We start from the raw sequence: 25,842 nt of genomic DNA on the forward strand, positions 1-25,842 counted from the left end.
AATCACTCTCATCAATCATCACTCTCGAATTCACTCCTTGTGGGTACGATAACTCGGACTTAGGTCCGCTCTATTACAAGTTGGGTTTATTCTCAACACCCACCCACAGAGCAACGGGATGACCGAAGTAACCAACCGGACCATTGTCAATGGTTTAAAGAAGCGGCTAGACGAGGCAAAAGGTCGATGGACCGATGAGCTACACAGTGTCCTATGGTCATACAGAATCACGCCAAAAGATGGCACAGGAAGGACCCCATATAGCCTAACCTACGGGTGCGAGGCAATGATACCAGTAGAGATAGGTATGCCCACCATCAGAGTCCAATATTTCAACGAGGAACAAAATGAAGAAAGCACTAGACTCTGCCTCGACCTGCTAGAAGAAAGAAGAGAGAAATCCTTGCTACACATAGAAACATACAAACAGAGGATGACAACATATCACAACAAAAGGGTCAAACCCCTAACATTTGAAGTCGGAGATCTAGTACTACGAAGAGCCGACATAGCAAGAGGAAATGCAGGAGTATCCAAACTCGGAGCAAACTGGGAAGGACCTTACCAAATAAAGAAAGTAGGAAAAGGAGGAGCTTATCATTTAACATATCTGTCAGGTCGAGACCTACCAAGAACCTGGAATGCCAGGGTTCTTACAAGATTCTATCAATAGACAACATTCAGGTTAATCGAGTCAGTCAGGGGTTTTTCACTTGCATTTCGGTCAAGGTCGGTTGTAGGCAAAAATGCAAGTTTTTCCCCTAGAATAAAAGAAAAGAAAAAGAAAAAACAAAGTGTGCCAAAAGACAGCTTCAAAACTCAAAGCAATTGCTTTATCCGAACTAAGCCATAGCTTAAAAACGACTTAAAGCAATTGCTTTATCCGAACTAAGCCATAGCTTAAAAACGACTTAAAGCAATTTCTTTATCCGAACTAAGCCATAGCTTAAAAACGACTTAAAGCAATTGCTTTATTCGAACTAAGCCATAGCTTAAAAACGACTTAAAGCAATTGCTTTATCCGAACTAAGCCATAGCTTAAAAACGACTCAAAGCAATTGCTTTATCCGAACTAAGCCATAGCTTAAAAACGACTCAAAGCAATTGCTTTATCCGAACTAAGCCATAGCTTAAAAACGGCTTAAAGCAATTGCTTTTTCCAAACTAAAAACCGAGCACAGAGATGAAATATCCCACAAACAATATCTATTTTTAAACAAACACCGATGACAAAGTTGAACATATAAAAAGTAAAGAAAAGTACCAAACAACGGAGATAAAAAAACCGATATATATATATATATCACTTGTGAAAAATCCATAAACAAAATTACAAAAAAAAAAAAAGAAGGCACAGTTCCTAATCTATTACAGCTCGCGTAACATCGTCAGGCAAATTCAAACCATTTCCTGACTTAAAGCCACCACCCTCGCTAAGACCAGCCTCTTCATAATGACTCACATCAAGTTGTCCAGGCATCATCGGAGCCGTAGGAAGGTGAACGCTCGGATCGGCAACAGATTGAGCGTTATCCCGGTCTATCTGCTCAAATTCTTAACTTAGCTCGGCCACCAACTCTGTCGCAGCATCAGACACCTCGGCTTTCTTCCGCATAAGCACTTCATACATGCTCGCCGCGTCAAGATAAAGACAGTCGGGATCAACATCAGGCAACAACAGGGGACCGACTCTCTCTCCCATATCATCCTCCAACAAGTCAATCAATTGACCGAACTCCGCAACAACCTCCGTCCAAACAGCTTTCACAGCCTTTTCAAGTTCTTCTGATGCAGTCTTCTTCTGCTCGGCCAAAAGCACATCATGTTGCTCCCTCTGCTTGATGAGATCCAACTCATGTTTTCGTTTGAGCTCAACACGAGTCTCGGTCAGATTGGCCACTTCCTTCTTTAGCTCGGCAATCTGAGCATTATACTCCTTGATATGATTATCAAGCACAGATTGAACGTTTGCTCGAGCAATCTGCTCAGACTCCAGAGTAGCAGCAGAAGCCTCGGCTTTTTCCCGATCAGCAGACGCCTGATTGACCAAATCGTCCTGAACTGAACGAGCCCCGAGCAGATGGTTGATCAACTATCACAAATAAACCACGATCAGAATCATAAAAAAATACACCACAATAAAATTATACAAAGACAAAGTCGTTTACCTGAAACGCCAAAGAACAACCCCCATCAATGAAGTCCCGAGGATGGACAATCTTCAGGCTATCCACGTCTTTAGGAAAAGAGCAAAGACGGGCCAACGAAAGGGCCGTAGGATAATTTCCGACAGTGTCTGCCGACGTCTTCCTCTTCAAAAACCGAGCAATGACAGAAGAAGTCAAAGTCGGATCAGCACCAGTATCAGCAGGGACTTCAACAGAATCTCCAACTTTATTCTTCCCCTTCTTAGACCGACCTTGGTCAGCCTGAGACACGCCAACGTTAACAACTGGGATAGACCCTGTCTCAACCCCAGGACCAGCAGCCCCCATACCGGCATTCAAAGCCAAAACCACAGGCTCATTTCGCTCCTCCCCGCCAGACAGATCTTGAAAGGCAAACGATCTCGGCCGAAAAATGATCAGCACCCAGATCAGAGGGCCTCTTCCCAATAGTTTTTCCCCTTTTTCGTTTCTTCTCAGTAGGTTGGGGTACCGCCTTCGAGTTTACACCTTTATCACTCGGTTTAAGAACATCAGCCATCTTCGGCTGAGAGGCATCAACAGCTCGGGACGTCTGCCCCTTATTAGGTCTAGCTCGCCTCCCGGCAGCAAAAGCAGCCATATCCATCGCTACACAAAAAAAAACCGATCAGTAACCTGACAACATAATCATACATAACAAATAAAACATACAAAAATAAAAACCAAAAACAACCTTTGCGATTGGGGTTAAACTTTACAATCCTCAATCGAGGAAGGACCTCCTCGGTACTTACAAGGCCGGTTTGTCCCAATAAAACCTGAAGACGGGCATGTGCCTCTTCTCGGACCTTATCCCTCCTAATATAGGTATGCTCCGGGGAAACACAAGACCAGCAACATGGTAACTCGGCAAACGCAGAAGGATGCCTGAGTCGGAACCAGTCTACCCTAAACCGTTTAAGAGAGGTGGTGACATTATCTACTATTCGTCTACGTTCCGACTTAAGAATTTTAAAATATGCAAAGTCATACTCGCCATTAAAAACTAGACCATACATACTGGCAAACAATTTAACCGATAAGGGAATTTTATTTCTTAAACAAAAAGCACGAACGGTAAAAAAATGTCTACTACCGTTCGGATGAAATTGGCTTAAAGGCATGTCATACCACCGAAACAGTGCAACAAGATCGGACTGAAAAGGAATCCTAACCCCGGAATGAAGGTGCTCTACACAGACAATCACATACTCCGGGTCAACAGGGGCGTTTATGGTTATACCCGGAGGAGACAACTCTAAAGTATTCCATCCGGAATTTTAATTTTTGATCCTAGGTAGTCTAAATAGTTCTGGGTGAGCTCGGCAAACATCGTTTCCATCATCACTCTCTTAACAGTCGCAGTTTTTGACTTCCTATGTCTAACTCGCCTAGGCCGAGCATACGATGTCGCTTCCGAACATATCAAGTCATCTAAATGATTTTCACCAACAATACCATCTTCGGTATTCTCGGCATGATCACTATCACTACTGCTAGGGTTCTCATCAGTATTAAGACCTAGGTCTTGCTCGGACATGTTCTGAGAATCTTCTTCACCCGACATTTATTCACTAAATCCAAAAACAGAAAATCCAAAAGAATAAACCCTAAGTACACCAAATCAACAGACAAACAGAAAAAAGAAAACACAAAAATCAAATGAAAGATCAAAGAAAGAAAAAAGTTGAAGAACTTACGTTAATCTTGAGAAAATAACTTGAAGAAACTTGACAAAAAAGGAAGGAATAAAAGAAGAACAGCAAGAACACCAAGAACAGCAAGAACACGAAGATTTGAGAGAGAGAAAATGAGAAAAAGGAAAATGGGAAAAAAAGCAAAATGAGACTTATATAGAAGCCGAACAAGGACAACTGATGAGTCACCTCAATAAACGAGCCAAAATCAATAGACGCATCAATAAATGCGCTAGTGGGGGACAACATCAGTTACGAAAACAGCAACTAAGTGACACGTGTAACGAAAAACGGCAGCAATAAATAAATGCAATAAAAGCAAAAAACAGGCTATCAAGATAAAAGGACATAGTCGGACATAAATATCCGACACACTAGGAGGGACTTGTGATAACAAGACAAATAGACCAACCTCAACAAGAGACAGTCCACAAATAAAACCGAACAAGAACATAAAATACCGAACCGAGACACGTCTACATCAACCAATCAGTATAAAACCGAAGCCAGTCAAATCACATAAAGGTTAAGGCAAAGGTCTAAATCAGACTCACCGAATCAGTCATATCTCGGATACACCGAGGACAAACCACTCTGAACAAATTTGTCAGAACGTACTCTGACATTTTAGACAACTCCTGCACAGACAAAGAGAAGGAGGTCAGACTTGTCGGCCTAAACAAAGGGAAACAAAGACATAGTATAAAAGGCAAAAGAAAAGTAGGTGAAAAGGTTAATTCTCTTTTTCTCTCATCTCTTAACTCACTTTCACTTCTTATTCTTTCTCTCAATAAAATACCTATTGATTAGACCGTCAGAGTGGTTTGCCGGAATCCCCTTCCGGCATCCTTCTTACGGTTGTGTTGTGCCTTTCAGGTACGGTCTTAAAGTTTCCGCCGGATTAGAGTGTCGCCGCCGTTCCACAAGTTATCAGTTAAAATAGTTAAATTTAATTTAGGTGAAATGTTTCGGATTAAATTATGTATACAAGACAAGTTGGTAGAAAAAAATATTGATATTTGATATTAATGTTCCGATGCTTGATGTCGGTATCAAAATGACAACTAAATCAAGTCTTTGTTACTAAAATTAAAAAAAAATGTGATAATTAATTATCTTGAATGTGACAATTAATTATCGACGAGAATTAATTATCTTGAATGTATATTAATAATTATTATTTCATAAACTTAAATTTTTAAATAATTTTACTATGGTTAAAGGTAAAAATAAAAAAAACTATTCAAGTTATTCATAAAAAAACATAAGCTCTTTTAGTTATTTTTGACCACTTAAAATATTAATGTTTTTAAACGTTGAAAAAGATTTTTTATACTTTCGGAAAGAGCAGTTAAATTTCTTTTAGCTTAATTTTTATGACACTTAGGGGGTGTTTGATAACCCGACGTATTACTTAAATTAATGTATTAAGCATTTAATTGTTTTAAATTGGTTTGATAACTTAAAAAGGTTCAACTTAACTTATTCAGTTAAGCCAAAAACCATTTAAAATAATAAGTCAAAAAATTTGATTTATTTTTTTACTGAAACATTAAGTTATTAAATATTATTTTTATCATTGAATAAACTTTATATCATTAATATTTTTAATTTTTACTCAAGAATAAAAATATTTTATTTCATATATATTAAATATTTTATTTTTTAATATGACATTGAGTCAATTATGCTTAGATTAGCATTTAAAATTACAAAATACTCTATTTTTCATTATAAATATTTAATTTTCTATCTTTAATTTTGTTTTTATAGTCTATATGTCATTTATTTAATATTTTTTTTTTAATATTATTTGGACTTATGTTTGTAACACACAACATTAGTTATTTATTAAATAGTTTTTCAGATTCTTAAAAACTAGTATTCTATTTTAAGGGCTAATTTTCAAGTTAAAGGGGAACATCATTATAATTTTTATGGACTAATTATCAACATATGTAACTAAAATTTATGAATTTTATTTATGATATATGTAATATTCATAATATCCTTTATACATTATTTATATATATTTTAAAATTTAAATAATATATAATTTTTATTTAGTAATTTATTTTAAAATAGCTAATCTTTAAAGGTTTGATATGTAAATATAATAATTTCAAATATTTAGTAATTGCAGACTTGCTGTTATCAAACAGATTTATTTAATTAAGCACTTAAAAAAATCAGCAATTATTATTTTCAGCACTTAATTTTCAGCATTTAATTTTCAATTTTATCAAAAGCCGCCTTAATTTGTCACATTTTTAGTTAATTTTGTATGTTTTTTCAAGTGTGGAAATTTATTTGCAACCATTTTAAACATGGAACGTCGAAATGGTTAAAATAAAATTAAAAAAACTTATATACTTTTTCTGAATAATAATAATTTGAAGTATTTTTTTTTGTAATTCTTTCTTTTATTAATATACAAAATTATATGCAAAGTAAAAATAATTTTCTGAATTTACCACTGCAGATAAGCACTCCTGGAGATATTGGCCAAGATGTTGTTTCTCTTCAATCTTTCAACGGAAAAAGTATCGGCATGAATGTTATAGCGCCCGATGTCCCCTTTATTTGTAGTAGGGGATTCATGTTAGAAAATCTAGCCGATGGTGCTCTCGGCATGGCTGGCTTAGGGAGAAGCAACATTTCGCTTCCGCCTTATTTTTCTTCTCATTTCGGCTTTTCGAACAAATTTGCTATGTGTTTGAGTTCATTGACGAATTCCAATGGAGTCATATTTTTCGGGGACGGACCATACTCGTTGGTTCCGAATGATTATCTTACTTACACGCCGCTCATCCGCAACCCTGCGAGTAACCAAATCGCTTCGGAAGGCGAAGCATCCTCTGACTATTACATTCAGCTTAAGACCATCAAAGTTGGGGGAAAAGAAATTGAATTTAACAAGACTCTGTTGTCTATAGAAGAGGTAAGCTTACGGGTGGAACCAAGATCAGCACCGTTCATCCTTACACTGTTATGCATACTTCTATTTACAAACCATTGGTTAAGGCTTTTCTAAAAGAAATGAGATTTGAGACTGAAGTGAACCCACCGATAGCGCCATTTGGAGCTTGTTTTAGGTCGAGTACTGAGAATGTGCCGTTGATTGATCTTGTGATGGAAAGCAGTGTTTATTGGAGGATTTTGGGAGCTAATTCAATGGTGAAGATCAGTAGCTATGTGATGTGTTTGGGATTTGTTGATGGTGGATTAAATCCTGAGAGCTCTATTATCATTGGTGGCCATCAGCTGGAGGATAATCTTCTAGAGTTTGATCTTGCTTCTTCAAGATTAGGGTTTATCTCTAATCTTCTTGTCCGCAATACAAGTTGCTCAAACTTCAACTGGAAATCAGTTTGATGCTAGCATTCAAGAAAATATTATGAGTAAATTACTATGAAGCCCCTCACATTTGATATAATTCACACTTTAGTCCCTCCTGTTTGAAAACTAAACTATATAGTCCCTCACTTTTGCTTCCGTCAACATTTTAGTCCCTCCAACCATTTTTAGGTTAGTCAACGAAGTCAAGGAACTTATGGGTAAAGTAATTATCAAATCTGAGGGACGAAATCGTTGACAAAAACAAAAGCGAGGGGTGAAATCGTTGAGAAAAACAAAAGTGGGGGATCATATAGTTTCGTTGACTTCGTTGACTAACATCCAAAATGGATGGAAGTACTAAATCGTTGACAAAACCAAAAATAAGGGGCTATATAGTTCAATTTTCAAATAAGAAGGACTAAATTGTGAATCATATCAAATATGAAGGGTGTCATAGTAATTTGCTCAAATATTATCTATTCCTATTTTGGTTAAAATAATAAAGTTATATTTCAAAGATAATGACAATATATTTGTTAATTTTATGGTCCATGACAAGTATTTTCAACTCACGATTTACATTTATCATCGTTCAATATTTTCGTTAGCTAAAATAAAAAAATCATCATTAATATAATAAAATCATAAAATTAACGGATTGTCGTAATTTTTTTAACAAACTTTTTTTTTCCCAGTTTTCTAGCATCACTTAGTCATGAACACAACTTCTTAATGTGTGGTCAAACGTAACGAAACTAGCATCGCTATCATCACAGCCATCCCATAATTCTATAGAATACAAATGTCCATCAAATATTCAAATACAATTAAATTTTTGAATAAAACAATTTAGTCAATTCGATCCGGTAAGGTTCCTTCTCATATTATTTTGTCTGTGTAGTTGAACACTTGAGAGATTGGACTACGTACATTGCTGAAATTAAAACTTTTAGTTATATTTGCAAAAGGCTAAAATTAGTGGGACTTTTTTAATTATTGTACCTAAGTTAAAGTTGAAAGTTAAAAATTATATAGGTCAATCATAACAGAGACTGACCCGCACCCAGATTTTTTATATTATTTCAGTTGAATTTTAAATTTGAGTTGAACGTTATTTGGATCAACAAAGTTTACGTGTTTGAATGAATTTTGTACGTGTATAATAAAATTAGGGATAAATTCATTTAACTAGCTATTGTGATTTACACTTTTACTCTAACAAAAAGAATTACAGTACAAAGGTCATCACTCCATTTTCACCTGCAGTACTCTCCAATTTCCAAACTCACACATTAGCTTTTCACTATGGAGTCGTGTAATTCAAGTTACATGCTCTTCTTTGTCATGCTCTGTTATTTGATAGCAATTTCACATTCTATAAAACACCGCTGCCACGACGATGAGAGGTCTGCGTTGTTGCAATTCAAACATAGCTTTTTGAGTACCAACACTTGTTCTGCTTCTTCCGATTATCCGAAACTTGAATCGTGGAAATTCGTCGAAGGCGAAAGCTCAGGAGATTGCTGCACATGGGACGGCGTGGAGTGTGACAATAGAACCAACCATGTCATTAGCTTGGACCTCAGTAACAGTTGCCTCTCTGGTTCTATCAACTCCAATACGACTATCTCCGACCTTTTCCACCTTCGGAGGCTTAACCTCGCGTACAATAGCTTCCGTTCATCACCAATACCTTCACGTATTGGCAATCTCTCGAGTCTGACTCATCTCAACCTCTCCTTTTCAGGTTTTTCCGGCCTAGTCCCACCGCAACTATTCAATCTATCCAACTTGGTTTCGCTCGATTTATCTAGCGACATATCACAATTGAAGCTTGAAAACAATAGTCTCAGAAAGTTAGCTCAAAATTTGATATTTTTAAAGAATCTTGATCTCTCAGCCGTAAACATTTCATCAAGTGTTCCTGATTTAATATCAGGACTTTCGTCTTTGGAATCGCTCTATCTTGATGGATGTTTGTTGTCCGGAGAATTTCCTGTTTCTATACTCCAGCTTCCGAATCTGAAGCTACTTGATCTAAGTTTCAATCCAGATCTTACAGTTCCCTTACCAGATTTTCATTCCAGGATACCCGTAAAGTCACTAAGGCTCCGCGGAACGAACTTGGCCGGGGAGATACCGGCTTCAATATCTAATCTAGTCAGCTTAGAAGAACTCGAGCTATCTAACTGCAGATTAAACGACCAGCTTCCTTCTTCAGTTAAAGAACTAGTTCACTGGAAATCATTCAAGCTAAACAACTGCAATTTCAGCAGGGAATTTGCTTACTCCATAGGAAACCTGATCCACTTAAAACAAATTACAATAACCGACAGCATCTTCATCGATCAGATCCCGGTCTCATTCAGTAATCTTACGGATCTTGTATATTTGGATCTTTCGAGTAATCATTTCAGCCCTGCAACTACTTCTTCATTCTTTTGGATCGGTAAGCTCACCAAACTAACATCTCTATATCTTCATAATATGAGTTTAAATGGCGAAATCCCTCCAGGGATTTCGAATCTAACCCAGCTTTCGGCTCTGTTCATGGGTTATAATCAACTCACCGGTCCAATCCCGCCAAATCTTATGAACTTAACTCGTCTTAGGACTTTACGTTTTAACTCCAACCGATTATCTGGTCAAATTCCTTCGCAGATTAGCCGTCTTACCTTACTCTTATCGCTCGACCTCTCGTCGAATAAAATAGAAGGTTCAATTCCCTATGGTCTATATAGTCTCAACAACCTTAGCTATCTTGACCTTTCATTTAATAAATTGGCTGGCACAATAGATTTCAGCATGTTCTTTAAGTTAAAAAATATATGGTCTTTGAATTTATCTTTTAATAACTTGTCATTGATCATCCAAAATATTAATTCAAATTCCAGTATACCAAATTTGAGAGTCTTAGGATTGGCAACTTGCAATCTATCAGAATTTCCCAAGTTCTTGCGAAACCAAAATCAACTCGGATTTCTTGATCTTTCCTCCAACAATATCGACGGCCAGATTCCGTCATGGATATGTGATATAGGCTTAAATTCAATGGATCTTCTGAATCTTTCTCATAACCATTTATCCGGTTTTGAGCAGGATCCTCTCGTGCTTCAATGGCCGAAATTGCGTACTTTAGACCTTAGATCAAATGTGCTAGAAGGAACTCTCCCTATCCCACCTTCATCAATCAATTCTTACTTAATCTCAAAAAACAAATTGTCTGGTGAAATTTCTCCTTTGATTTGCAATTTAATTTTCATTCAGTCTCTTGATTTGTCATTCAACAATTTGAGTGGTGCACTACCCAATTGTTTGGGAAGTTTGAGTAATTCCATTTCTTTATTGGACCTAAAACAAAACAACTTTCATGGAAATATTCCGTCAACTTGGAGAAGCGGATGCAGACTCAGAATGATTAGTATGAGTCATAATGAATTAGTCGGACCGTTACCGAGTTCACTAGCCAACTGTTCGTTATTGGAGTTCGTTGATTTTGGTAATAATCAAATAGTTGACAGTTTTCCGAAATGGTTAGGAACTCTTTCTGATTTGAGGATTCTGATACTGAGATCTAACGGTTTTTTCGGTGTAATTGACGAAGTTGGAGCTGTCGGATTCTTGAACTTACGAGTCGTTGACTTGTCCGGCAACAATTTCAGCGGACTTCTACCACTAAGGTACCTTAGCAGATCAAATTCCATGAAAGTCAGAAACTCAAACCTAATGTCATACATGGAGAAGTATTTGAGACCCGAAAACGGGTATTATATATCATCATATTATGGATCTTTTGAGTATTCAATGACACTGTACAACAAAGGATTAGAGATGAATTACCTGAAGATCCCGAATATATTCATAGCCGTCGATTTCTCCAACAACAAATTCCAAGGAGAGATTCCGGAAATGATCGGAAATCTCAAAGGCCTTCAATTGCTAAACCTTTCCAGGAACATTCTTCAAGGTCCGATACCATCTTCTCTAGAAAATCTGAAAGCATTGGAATGTTTGGATCTTTCTGAAAACCAACTCTCGGGGCAAATTCCGACAATGCTGACGGATATAACTGCCCTTTCGTCATTCGATGTGTCGTTCAACCACCTTTCTGGGCCTATACCGCAAGGAAATCAATTTTGTACTTTCGAAACCAAATCATACGAAGGGAATCCAGGATTGTGGGTGGAAACTTGGACAAAGCAATGTGGAAATGCTAGATCAACGCCGGTGGAACCTCCTCCAGTATTTATGGAAGATGAAGATTCTGAATCTGCAGTGAAAATAAATTGGTTGGTGGTTTTAATGGGGTTCGGAAGTGGGCTTATAGTTGGAGTGGTTGCTGGAAATATGTTCCTTACAAGAAAACAGTATTGGTTTTCCAAGAAATTCGGAAGGAAACAGAGGAAGCACAGAATCAGACGCATAAGAAATAGAAATTGATTGTTGATATATATTTTCTTTTTGCTATTATGGAAATTGATTGTTACTATAATAATTTCCTATAACATGTAAAACTGGAAAAATAATATATTAAAAGGCTTAACGCATAATTAGTTTTTTGAATTATACGCCTTTTAATTAATCCGTTTCTAAACTAAATTTTGTCTTTGTTTGAACTAAAAAGACATATTTTCAAGTTTTTCTATGGATTCAGTTAGAAATTATGTTACTTATATGATACTTTTTAAAAGTAACTCGTCATTTTTAGAGCGAGAATCGCACGCTTTCCACGGAATGACTTAAAGACATGTTTCTTATAAGTTCAAAACCAGAAAGAGATAAAATTTAGTTTATGACCAGTTAATCAAAAGACGTAAATTTTAAAGACCTACTAATTGTTTTATCTTAATGCAAAATCAAACATGTCTATCTTGAGTCCATTAAAAATCGTTGTGACTCCTGACTTCTTCGGAGGTGAGTTTAAAAACTACTCCCTCCGTCCCAAATTGATAGGCACTATTTCAATTTTTTTGTCCCAAATTATAGGCAGTCATTTATTACTAAAATGATTTAATGACATGAATACCTTCATTAACTATATTATATTACATTAAAAAAAGAGCAAACACCATTAAAAGGCAAAGTCAACACTACATTAAATAAGGGTAAGTGTGGTATGTTTTTATGAAATTACTCATTTTACATAAATTTGCTAAATTTTTTAATATTTGTGTTTATCCTAAACTGCCTATCAATTTGGGACAGAGGAATTACAATTCCGGAGAATAAATAAAGGTTAGTCGTTTTGAATTCAAACTATTTCCCATTGTGTCATGATTGGATATAGCCTGACAAATATATTGTAAATAAACCAAATTTCTAAAAAAATTGTGCCATCTACCTGGCTGTCACATATAGTTTTTATAAGATTCGACTTTTTTAAAACATAATGCAACGTTGATAATGTGACTGAAACTCATTCATCAAATAAAAATTCAAGCCAGCACTTAATGTACCAAACAGAGACCCATAAAATTGCATGACTAATTTGACTAAAGAAACATCGAATACTTTAGATTCTTCTAAGTATACTTTCTAAATCTCCCCCTAACAATTAAAAACTAAAACTCTACCAAGACGTTATATTACCCAACATTTTTTTTATCATGAGCTAGTCTTATTTTGAATTTTGTACTGGAAAATGGTCTAGATGTTTATTTTGAATTTAAGCCCATATTGTGTCATTGGCCATTGTAGTCCAAGTCCATAATTTTTGACTTGGAAAACAATGACGTCCCATCCAAACCATTTATTTTTATTTGGTGGGTTTTTGACGGATTAGTTCCTACGAAACATAAAAAATTCCAATTTTGTGTCTGTTTTAAAAATGCGGCAATCCGCACTCTTGAAATGGGGATTGATATTAACAGCAATCCGCACTCTTGAAATGGAGATTGTGTCCAAATAGGAAGATACTTCGAGATATCACAGTAGATCTGGCGATCTGTCCGTATCCCAGGATTGACGCGCTTTGGGCGGATCCTAAGGGATTCGGTTCTTGTCTTGTTGAATGATACATCGGCGAATCCTATGGATTCGGCCGTCTTCCTCATATATTCAGGTCTCTTATTAGGAGTCCGGTATCACCTGAGAATGGATCTCCTGTGACTCGGCTCCATTATAATTAATGTAGGATTCGGTATCCGTCATTAGTGTAGGACTCGGCTCCATTTAAATTTTAAAAATGCGGATTGGGTGGGCAATCCGCACTCTTGAAATGGGGATTGATATTAACAGCAATCCGCATTTGAAGAATGCGGATTGTATGTTAAATGGCTTGGTAAAATATATGATTTCATCCCTAGCTTAAATTAATAGTTTATTAGTTCCTTCTTAGTTTTGTTTTTATTATAAATATGGAATATGGTTAATAATTTTCTGTATCCTTCATTTCTTTAAATTATACAATCTATCTTATAAACTTTTTTTAACTTAACAATCAAATATTCAATTAAACTCAATTACTTACATATTATTTAAGTGTAAAATTAATTTATAGGTGTCCGAGAAAGTAGGTCGTAATTATAGAAATTTAAAATTTAAATTTGAGAATTTAAATTTTAATAATCGGTTTTAAACGAAACAAATGAAGTTTAGAAGGTAAATATATTAAAAATTAATATATCAAAGTACATCTCTAAATGTAGAGTTAAAAGTTTCGGATAAAACCTCAAAATAAAAATTTCGAAATTTAAAAATTTCGACATAATATAAAACTATATAAATTAATTGGCTGTTTTGCATTCTTTTTGGCTAATGATCAGTTTTGGTCATTGAGTTTTTGTGTCTTAAATCTATTGGTTCCTAAACTTATCTTTTAACTGTTTTAATTGATTTTTTATTTCAATTTGCGAAATTGATTTCGACTTATTAATTAGCAATTTAAATAATAATATTATTTATAATTTGAAACTTTCTTTAGGCATTAATATTTTAAATTTAAATTAATATTAAACTTATTATGGATTATATATATGATTTTATAATTGACTATATTAAATGAGAAATTGGGGATTTTATTTAATTTGAAAGTTTGTCAGATTAGTATATTATTTTTAAAGCCTAAAAATAATATTTGAACATTTAAAAATTAAATTAATAATTATTATTGGTTATTATTTAATCGATAATTTAAGATATTTGGTCTAGAATGTCTTTGGGATTAAAGTTAAATTTTAGCTTTATTTTGTTGTTTAATTATTTGAGATATTTTGTCGGTAATATTTAATTACTTGGGTTTCAAGCTATTGAGTTCTATTTTAATATGGATTACTATTTTATTAAATAATTAAATTATAAATTGTGGTTTATAACTCTGGTTTTATGGTTGGGTCGGGTTAGACTTGGGTCGCCCGACATGTGAGATTAGCTTGATAGTTTTAAGAAACTCGGCTACCTCACTATTTGAGGAAAGGATTTTATTTATTAATTAAATATTATTTAATTAATATTTCAGATGAATTTTAAATATGAACTCAATAGGCTTGATTTATTTACGGCATTATAATTTAAGTGAGATTGTATTTCTCTGTGATTCTATCTGACTTATTATTTGTGCTAGTCTTACGTGGTGTCTAGTATTCTTAGAGTTAGGGGTTGGAGCGATTTTAACGTATGATTTATTTTTAGACTCTTCGACTACTCGCGCTCCGGAGTCGAAGCAGGGTTAGCTGTTTGCCGAAGTTTCGCGTGGTTAAGCAAGCAGTGAGTTTGTAGTGCTATTTACCGCTTTATTAAGTACCGCAATTTATTTTAGTATTATGAATGTTTTCGAATTGTTTTAAGCGATTATGGATCTGGATTGAAAAGAGCTACTCGATAGGCTTGTATCGAGACTGTGTGCATCGGTAAGTACTCTGAGATCAGCAGACTAAGGTCTCGCTTACGCTGGTAATTTGACGAGGATTTGTTCCCGTCCGCTTTGGGTTTTTCAGTATGCTATGTCATACTTACGCTGGGATCATTTCAATACTGGTATTCCATAATCATATTATATTAGTATAAAAGGTTTTGATTTAAGGGTTTTAAACTTAATAAATGTAAATAGTACTGCGAACTCATCTCAGTATATCTAACCCTGTTGTTTTCCCAAATTTTCCAGGTTTACAATTTAAAAGCTGGTCCACTCCGATCCTTTTATTCTTCGGAGGTTTATTTTATTTTAAATAAATTGTCAAACTGATTTTTATTCTTAGACCGCAGTAGTAAACTAGAAGTCCATACTATATTAGATGTTTGTCGGATTGGTCTGACTGGCTTTATTTATGCTTTAGCATACTTATTTGTTTAACTCTGTTTATTTATTATTTTATGTAAGTAATTATATGGCCTAATGGTAAAAAAACCCAAACCTTTGCAACTTCTTGCAATTATATCCAAACCTTTTAATTTTTGTAATAATATCCAAATTGCATTTTTTTGTTGCAATAATATCCAAATTGCATTTTTTGTAGTAATAATAGTCAAATTAATGGCTAAACTTATTGTTTTTAATTAAGATATTAGGTTATTATTATGTTTTGATGTATAATAATATAGTAAAAGTCCTAAAAAATGGCAAAAAACTCAAAAAAAAAAAATTCACATAAATAGTGCAATTTGGATATTATTGCAACAAAATAATACAATTTGGATATTATTGCAAAAATTAAAAGGTTTGGATATAATTGCAAAAAGTCGTAAAGGTTTGGGTTTTTTTTGCCATTAAGCCTAATTATATTTAAGTTGTTATATTACTTTGTATGTTTGATTTTTATCCGCAAGGCTTGTTACGGATTTTGGTACAACCATACCCATACCCTAGCGCCGGTTGCGATCCATGAAATTGGGTCGTGACAAGATAGATATTCATCTCCATCAATTAAACAGGGACGAAAATAAAAAAATACCATAGAAGTTCGGATGGGGATGAAGACTACCCATTTCCATCCCGTTTAATTGCCATCCCTATCCTCGAGTAGGGTTGTGCATCAAGGTTCGGCTATCGAACCGAACTGAAACCAAATTAACCAAATCTGAAATGTTAGAAATTTCTAAAATCAAAATCTAACCGAATTATAACGAAATTGAACCGAAACCGAATCAAAATAATATTTCGGTTCGGTCGATTATTTTGGTTGACCGAAATAACCGAGTTTTATTAAAATTAATTATTAAAAAATAAAATAAATAATAGATAATAACAATTTTAATATTAATTTATAATTAATGCACAGTTTTATAGGCTTTAATAATTAAATCCTAAAAAAACTACAAAATTACTTTAACTTTTAAAAAACAAATTACAAAAATAACACTACAAATATATATAATTCGGTTATTTCGGTCGGTTCGATTAATTCAAAAATTTCATAGCCAAAACTAAACCAAACCAAGTTAAACAAACTTTATAAATCTGAAAACTAAAATTGAACCAAATTAATAAAAACCGAACTGAATTAAAACTACGGTTTGTTTCGGTTGGATTTTTAAATTTTTTAACGTCATAAAATTTCAATCTAATAAATTTTTAAATGAGTCATCATATATTTGAACAAAGGATCACTTTACCCCATGAAGTTGGCATAAAGTATCAAAAACGTCCAAATTAGCAAAACAGGATCACATTTACCCTGAATTTGTTAAATTTGGTACAAATACCCCCCTCCCCCCTCTCACCTAAGATAGTGAAATACACTCTCCGGTTTTTGATAGTGGTTTCTTTTCACTAGGTGGTTCTTAATAGCAAAAAGTTTAAAAAGATCCGAATTTTTTTAACTCATTCTAAATTAATACCTAATAATAATTAAAAAAAAACAAACGAATCCTTTTTATTTTAAAATTTTATAAATCGAATTAATGTTAATTAAAAATAAAGAAAACCATTTTGTATATTTTACAAAAAAAATCAAATGTTTTTTTAGTCCTATATTTTAATTTTAATAAAAAAATTATTTTTTTAGAGGAGCAGCTCCTCCTCCATGGGTTTGCCTGGGTTCGCCTCAGGCGAACCCAGTGGGTTCGCGAACCCAGATGGAAACGCATCTGAGTTCGCCGTCGACCCAGATGGAAACGCATCTGAGTTCGTCGTCGAACCCATATGGAAACGCATCTGGGTTCGACGGAACCCAGATGGAAACGCACATGGGTTCGCCGGTGAACCCAGATGCAGCAAACAGACCCGGCGGCGGGTCTGTTTAGAACAGACCCACCGGCGGGGCTGTTATTGTAGAATAAGAACAGACCTGCCGGCAGGTCCGTTCTTGCGCCGGGTGGTCTGTTCTTCTTCAACAGGTTGACCGGAAAATTTTTCGGCCAATCTGTTGAAGAAAAAGAAAAAAAAATCAATTGTTTTGAAAAATGTTCAAAAAGATTCCTAAAAATTTAATTAGAATTAATTAGGATTTAAGTGTGAATAATTAAAGTTAATTGTGTATTCTCGGATAAATATTCTTCTACATCAACAATAATCTTAATATATATATAGACACACACATGGAACTCGCTTGACCATTTCAATTAGGGGTGACCATTGTTCGGTTCCGTTGGAATTTTTTTGGTTTTTCGGGTTTTGATTTGAAAATTTTCCAAACCGAACTAACCGAACAATGGTCTAACTAACGATTATTAACTCATATACCAATAATAGTTAAGATATAAAGACAAAAAAAACGTATAAATATAAGTATAAATATATATATTATTTCTAAAATATATTTTATATTAAAATACGGTTAATTTGGGTTTTTTAGTTTTCAAACCAAAACCCAAATCAACCAAAGAACCGCTCTTGTCCAGAGCACAAGTTGCTCCAACTTCAATTGATGATAATATTAATATTTAGGCCTAATACCTTAAAAAACCCCGACCTTTTAGCCCCTTTTCAATCATACCCTGACGTTGTAAATTTGTCAATTTTACCCTATTTTGCATTTTTGTGTTTCAATTGTACCCTAAAATATTAAATTAATGCCTTTTTTATTTGAAAAAAATTTAAAAACATTCTCCACGTCTAATATATATTAATTACATGTTTTTAAAATTTATTTAAATTTTGTTAAATTAATTAGGAATTTAAATTAGTGTTAATTTGATTATGGTTTTTAATTAGTTTTTAAAAATAAAGGACTTATTTGTACTTTTTTGAATACAAAAGAATTTAATTTCATCTTTATACTTAGTTAATTGAATGATTTCATCATTTAAGTAAAAAAATTAATAAAAGTTAAAAAATTGGGGTACAATTGAAAACGGAAAATTCAAAAGTGGGTAAAATTGACAAATTTGCAACGTCAGGGTAGAATTGAAAAAAACATTAAAGGTCGGGGGTTTTTGAGTGATTAGGCCTAATATTTATGAGCTTAAAAATGATAAAACGATGGTCTGAATTGGCTTTTTTGTTTGTTTTATTTATCTTGATCAAAATAAGTTTGATGTTAGCAAAAATGATAATAAAATCCATGGTCTCTTTTCGACAGCTATTTTAGCACATGCATTAGGTCACATTTACGATGAACAATATGCATATGATCGATATGATATCACTATATCAGAAAATATAAAAATATGATGCATCCCTTTCGTAAGGTGTAGTCAAAAGTAACGAATCTAGCATCACTATCGTCACGCCATAACGCTATAGAAAACAAATGTCCGCCTTGGTCGCTATTTTATACTTTTACTATATTTTTTAAGTTTTTTTATTCTTTTCAATTCAAATCTTACTTCTATTTTTTCTTTTTTAACAATTAGAATCCATTAAAACAAGATCAAAGTACAATCAAGAAAGTCATATGATAAACTTTAACAATATGATCTTTCCACTCTACTTTTATCAAAAATTTAATAAACAACAAAGGAATCAAGCAAAATTAATCGAAAATGAGAAGACTCAAGCCGTGGATCTCGCTAAGGTTGCCAATTTCGGCCACAAACGATGAACAAAGTCCCGTTGTGTGCGAGGGTCTTGATTATGAAACACTTCCGATTACACCTTCAAACCGCTAGATCCGTTAAAATTTAGTATTTCCGATCATCTTGTCAATGAAATTCTACGAAGTTAGATAGATAACCTTTCAAGATCTTAGATCTACAAGAAATTGACTATAAAGCTCGAATAACCGTTATAGATTCTTGATAGATCTAAGAAGACAATCATAAAAAAAACACAAAAACATAAAATTTCAATCAAAGAACGATAAGATCCATCTCGGAAAAACTATTTAGCGAAGAACTTTTATTGAAATAAAAAGTAGATTTAGAAATTATTTAGTATTTATGGGCGGAGAGGAAGTGAGTTTCGATCGAAACCGAATAATCATCTCCTCCCACCCTTTAAAGGATGAAGATGAGAAGAAGATTTTTTTAGAGAGAAGGAAGAGCAAGAGTTTTAGAGAGAGAGAGAGACACCTGCTTGTCAATCTTACTTCTAATTACAAATATACAATATTTTTTAGCAATTTTATGTTAAATTAGAGCAGCATATATATCAACCCAATTTTACTATATCATATTTACTGTTTAAAATAGATAGTAAATATGAAATTTTTATAATTATTATATTGTTATTTTATTTCATTATTGTATAAGAAGATTATTGCTTCAAATCATAAAAATATTATTCTGTCTAATGGATCATTTTATTCATGAACAAACTAATAAAACGTTTATGATTTTATAATATTTAAATAAAAAATAAAAAAATAATTGAATATTATAATATCACATATATTTGTTGACTTGTTATGAAGTAATATTATACATAAAATAATAACTCGATATATTGTGCTAAATAAGAAGGCTTAATCACAAAAAAATATCGAACATATACATCTTCTGTCAGTTATAATCAAATTTTTAACTATCGTTCCGTTTCTTTTTCAGCCATTCTTAAATCGAACCGGATTTTTTATTTACATGTGGCGGTAGCCAAAAAAGGTGAGTTTGTTCATTGGAGAAGGTGAACGGGCCCCGTTTGTCTTCTCCGGTTAAAAATAGTATTTTTGAAAAATAAATAATTATTTTAATTATTTAAAATGTAAAAACAAAATTAAAATTATTTATATAAATTTTTAACGGATTATTTTTCAGCGATGGCTGGTGGGTGTGATTGGAAAAAGGTGGCGGCGATGGGTGGCGGTTTCCAATTGCGTAGTTTGATTTAGTTGGATAAATTAGTGTTTTAGGTTTTATTTGTTTAAATGAGTGATTTTAGATTTGGTCTGGTTGGATGAGCTATTTTAAATTTGATTGGTTGGATGGGTGAACTTACCATAGGTTAGTTTGATTTTATTTTTCTTATTGATTTTAGAGATTTTTTGTCAATTTACGGCAAAAGAGATTCAATTGATCATTAGGTAAAATTTAGAGAAATTAGCGGCGAATTTTAAAGTTGAAGAGGTTTAGTGATAGAGGCCCAAAGTTGGAGTCATATCTGATGAATAGCCTGTTACTTAATTCAACACTCTTAATCCATTTTTTTATACCGTCTAACGCGGTTTTAAAAGAGTGAACTGATTAAATTTTGTTTTTTGTGATATATATTTCTAAACGGAAATTGAACAAATGAAATCTTATTACGTAATGTTGGTTAAAAAAGTTGGGTTAAAAAATTGGATTACAAAACATTGAAATAATTTTTAACTATTATAAAAATAATCTTTTTGTTCGTAAATATATTAGATTATTTTATGAATAAAGGGTAAACGCACTCCCTGAACTTGTGACACAGGATCATTTAACCCAATTTTAACTTGTTTGAGCAACTAACTCCAAAACTCTTCATTTTTGGGTCAACTAACCTCATAATTGTATTTTAAAAACACGTAAAATACAAATCGGAAGTGAGTAATGCGAAATAGAAATTAAAAAGTTTTCTAATTGCTGCGATAAAATTATCCTAAACTTATTTTTTATAATAAAAAAAATAAATTATAAAATTATCTGACCTAAAAATAAAGAGTTTTGGGGTTAGTTGTTCAAACAAGTTAAAAATTGGTTAAATGATCTTTTATCACAAATTCAGGGAGGCGCGTCGACCGTTTATTCATTATTTTATTGTGTGCAACAATATTGTATAAAAAGAGTTAATATATATCCACTCGCAGATTATATAAAAGGAGTTAATATATCCACTTGCACATATTGTGCATTGAAGTTCGAACTTTAGGTCCACTTTTTCATTTACGGTAAAGATCTAATGGGCAGGAACAACACAATAAAACAATATTTTATCCCTTTAATTTAATCTATATAAAACATATAAAGTTGAAGCGAAAAACACTGTACATTGTACAGTAATTTCACTTCTCTATTATGTCCTTCTATTTGTCCTTCTTCTTCATATTTGTGTTGTCCATTTTAGTAATTTCCAAGCATGTCTCATATAAATGCCCATATCTTCTATGTTTAATTTCCAAAAAACCAATGTATATTTACCATTTTTTTACAATTTTGTCTTTACATAATCATTACCTTTGCTTTTCTATTTACAAAACTGCCACTAAATTAATTAATTTTGCCAATGTAAATAACCTCTTAGTAATGAATGTTAGTACTAATATATAAACTAATGATAATTATAGTATTTTCAAATTTAAATTTAATTTAAGATTAAAACATTTTTGTTTATGTTGGAAAATTGTTTTTGTTAAATTAAAGTATTAATCATTTAATTTATCGATATAAAATTATACAATATACATAAAAAAGTTGAAATTAAATTTAGTTATAATTATTTTTCTAATTGTTTGATTAATGTTAAAATCTCATTTATGTTATATTGCGTTGTTATATTTGTTCAAAACCTTCTAAAATAACAATTACTATGATACATAATTTAGTATTTGGAGGGTCATTTTAAATATAAAAATTAAAATTATTTTATGATTACATGATAACTATATATCAAATTTTGTATTAAATTAGAGATATTAAATATAAATAATAAATTATTATATAACATTTTAAAATGGAATATATTTAAAAATCAATTTTTTTAAAACTATATTCATGTAATGTCTTTTAAATATAATTAATTCTTATAATAGGTGGTATTAAAAAAAACAATACAACCTATTACCTTTCTTTGCTTTTATTATAGAAATATTCTTTTAATGTAATGTTTTATAAAATAAGATTGATTATTAGGTTTGAATTTGTATAAAATTGGTCACCGCCTTTTTTTTTTCTTTCAAAAACTCCTCTAATTTTTATTTTTGAAAAATATAGTTATTAAATTTGAATTTTTGTATAAGCGGCTTTCCATATAAATATTAGAAAATGGCAATCGTTTTCTTGCCCAAAACAACTTCCTTTATATTGTTGGTCATATATTTTTATTTATTTATAATTAAGAAACCCACTTATGTTTACTAATCAAAAAATTTATAGTAATTTATATATAAAGGATTATACTCTATATTATTTTCATCACTAAATATCAGTTGGGTACAAATGGTACACTAAAATAGTATAATTTTATAAAATCAATTACTGTATATGACATTATTTTTTAAACTTTGAAAAAAATACCATTTGTATTTTTCATACAATAGTAAATCACTGATCATTTTAATTATGAACTTAGGTCATTTTAATAATTTTCATTAAGATAATATAGATAATTTAATAAGTAATGTTGTGACTTTTATTTAACTAACTTCAATACTTTTTTTATCTAACAAATTTAACAAAATTCAAAATATTTAATGGATACATAACGGTAATAAAACAACTCTATTTTTTTACTATATATACTCATTTTAATATTTGTTTCCACTACACAATTTATTTCTAAAAATTTTATAGTCTTTAGAAACAATTTAAAATAAATTTGGTTTTAGTTTTAATTATAATAAATGTTATTTTATTGTTCATTAGTATGTTTAATCTAGCATCAATTTTTTTTTATTTCTTTTTAAGTTTTTTTTTGTATTTTTGGTTCTATATTTATTAGGTCTTGCAATAATTACAAATTATGAATTATAAATGTGAAGATTAATAATATATTTATTTTTTTTACTATATAATTAACACGTTTATCATATTCTACTTTATTTGCCTAAACCACTTTATGAGTTTCAAGTGATTGGTACAGAATCACTTCTTTAAAATTCAGAAACATAAAGGAACGAGAACCATATCCGAATTGTTATAGCCTGGCCACAATGCGCAATTTCATCTTTTAAAATTTTTAGAATTAGCAAGAAAGACACTCTGAATCCAGTTCCTTTGCAATTTTAAGTTTTTTAACTGTAATCGGCTTCTTCCAGCAACATCTTATGAAGTGTATCGATCTCTTCAACATATTGGTGATGAATCTCCTTTGAAAGTAGTATTTAGTTTGAACAATTGTCTCAACAGAATGTTACAAACTTTAATTTTAATTATAATAATAATTATATCAAAAACATTTGTGTTTTAATATTCGAAGACTGCGTAAATAATTACTATAGTGTTTGAGTTGTCTTTAAAAAAAACGGCTTTGCCTAAAGCAACGCGAGGGTTTCGTACTAGTACTATAATATAGAAGCAATAATATATATGTATTGTACATCTATAAATAGAATGTTGTATTATATATAAGCCTTCACTACTTCTCTACTTCCCTCAAAATCTCTTTTAATGGCTTCCTTACACTATTTTATACTAATTTTTACTTCTTTCATTTTCCTCAGTTTTGCATCTGCTGCAAAACCAGTTCCATCAAAAGCTTTAGTTCTGCCCGTCTTCAAAGACAAATGCACTCACCAATATGTAACCCAAATCAACCAGAGAACCCCTCTCGTCCCTGTAAAACTAACCCTAGATCTCAGCGGCAGGTTCATGTGGGTTGACTGCGACAACTATGTTTCTTCTTCGTATAAGCCTGTCAGCTGTGACTCGGCTCTTTGCGGACTCGCTGGATCTATTGCTTGTCATACTGAATGCTACTCAACTCCAAAACCAGGTTGCCATAACAATACCTGTGGCCTATTCCCCTACAACCCAGTAACACAGGTGAGTTAATAATATATATAGTTTTTTGTCATTTTAAAAAGATAAGATAAATTTATCTATCCACTATTTTAATATTTTTAGTTTATAAATAATACTGCTATCTCTAGATCTTGCCGGTTTTATTAACCTCTTTTAAATTTTCAAACATGTCATTATTTATTTAGATCGACATAATGCGAAATCTAACAAATCACGTAAAATTTATTTGTATCCACCTAAATGATATTATGTCATATTAGATCAAAATGTAACAAAAATATTTATCAAAAATCAAAAAAATAGACGACAAATTAAAACTGACAATGGTATATTTAACAAAAATGCTAAATTTATAAATATATAAATATTTTTTATTTCAAAAATAATTGAATAAATTTTCGGACTGTCTTTGCAGCTCAGTACTAGTGGTGATATGGGGCAAGATGTTGTCTCACTCCGATCTTTCAACGGAAAAAATCCCGGCGGAAACGTTCCCGTCCCTAACGTTCCTTTTATCTGCGGTTCCGGAATCATGTTAGAGAATCTCGCCGACGGCGTACTCGGAGTAGCCGGCTTAGGCAGAACCAATATGTCACTTCCGGCTTACATTACCTCTCATTTCGGCTTCCAAAGAAAATTCGCAATGTGTCTAAGTTCCTTAACGAATACAAGTGGAGTCCTATATTTCGGCGACGGACCTTACGCGTCGATTCCAAGCGATTCTCTTACGTATACTCCACTCATCCGTAACCCTCCGAGTGTCGGAGGCGTATCCTCCGAAGGCGAGGCGTCTTCGGACTATTTCATCCAGCTCAAAACCATTAGAGTTGGCGGAAAAGAAATTAGATTTAACAGGACTCTGCTGACTATACAAGACGGCAAGGGTGGGACAAGACTCAGCACTGTTCATCCGTACACTATTTTGCATACTTCCATTTACAAGGAGGTGGTTAAAGCTTTTAAGAAGCAGATGGGATCGGTGATCGAAGTTGAACCACCGATTGCACCGTTCGGAGCTTGTTTTCAGTCGGGTTCGGTTGATAAAAATGAGTACGGACCGGTTGCTCCGTTCATTGATCTTGTGTTGGAAAGCGTTGGGAGTACTTATTGGAGGATTTGGGGAGCTAATTCAATGGTGAAGATCAGTAGCTATGTGATGTGTTTGGGGTTTGTTGACGGTGGAATGAAACCGGAGAGTAATGTTATTATTGGTGGCCGTCAGCTTGAGGATAATCTTCTGCAGTTTGATCTGGCTTCTTCGAAGTTATGGTTTAGCTCTAATCTTCTTGTCCATAACACAACTTGCTCGAACTTCAATTGGAAATGAGTGTGTGTGATGTTAGCTTTTTTGTTTGCTTTTTAACTATTTATCTTTAGAATGCGTTTGATGTTTTGAGTGAAAATGAGAGTAAAAAATTATGGTCTCCTTTTGTCAGCTAATTCAGCATTGTAAGATCAATATAAAAATATGATGCATCATATCACTTCGTAATGTGTAGTCAAAGTAACGAATCTAGCATCACTATCATCACACCCCGGCAAAAAAAAAAAATCATCACATCCATCATCCCATAACGTTGTAGAAAACCAATGTCTTATTTTATTTTTATTAATAATATATTTTTGATGAATGAATTTTTATATTCAAAACGTCATATTTATCA

At 32.6% G+C, this 25,842-nt stretch overlaps 2 protein-coding genes and 1 pseudogene across 2 annotated transcripts; all 3 read left to right on the top strand.

Annotated features, from left to right (window-relative positions):
* The first annotated feature begins 6,326 nt into the window (after positions 1 to 6,326).
* On the top strand, positions 6,327 to 7,276 carry LOC126657240 (probable aspartic proteinase GIP2; annotated as a pseudogene).
* A 1,251-nt stretch (positions 7,277 to 8,527) lies between these two features.
* Positions 8,528 to 11,662, top strand: LOC126657241 (receptor-like protein 33). The gene has a single exon (XM_050351903.1). It carries the CDS (start codon positions 8,528 to 8,530, stop codon positions 11,660 to 11,662), a length of 3,135 nt encoding a protein of 1,044 aa, XP_050207860.1.
* Positions 11,663 to 23,775: 12,113 nt separating this feature from the next.
* Positions 23,776 to 25,618, top strand: LOC126657407 (probable aspartic proteinase GIP2). The gene is made up of 2 exons (XM_050352085.1): positions 23,776 to 24,199; positions 24,594 to 25,618. The coding sequence occupies exons 1-2, from the start codon at positions 23,825 to 23,827 to the stop codon at positions 25,503 to 25,505; spliced, it is 1,287 nt and encodes a 428-aa protein (XP_050208042.1). The 5' UTR covers positions 23,776 to 23,824; the 3' UTR covers positions 25,506 to 25,618.
* The last annotated feature ends 224 nt before the right edge of the window (positions 25,619 to 25,842 follow it).

Source organism: Mercurialis annua, linkage group LG7 (genome assembly GCF_937616625.2).
Source record: "Mercurialis annua linkage group LG7, ddMerAnnu1.2, whole genome shotgun sequence".
NCBI lineage: Eukaryota > Viridiplantae > Streptophyta > Magnoliopsida > Malpighiales > Euphorbiaceae > Mercurialis > Mercurialis annua.

Bases quoted from the DNA above. Each gene is read 5' to 3' on its own strand.
- LOC126657407 (XM_050352085.1), top strand. From the start codon at position 23,825: ATGGCTTCCTTACACTATTTTATACTAATTTTTACTTCTTTCATTTTC. The intron at 24,200-24,593 runs GTGAGTTAATAA...CTGTCTTTGCAG, and splicing joins CCTACAACCCAGTAACACAG to CTCAGTACTAGTGGTGATAT.
- LOC126657241 (XM_050351903.1), top strand. From the start codon at position 8,528: ATGGAGTCGTGTAATTCAAGTTACATGCTCTTCTTTGTCATGCTCTGT.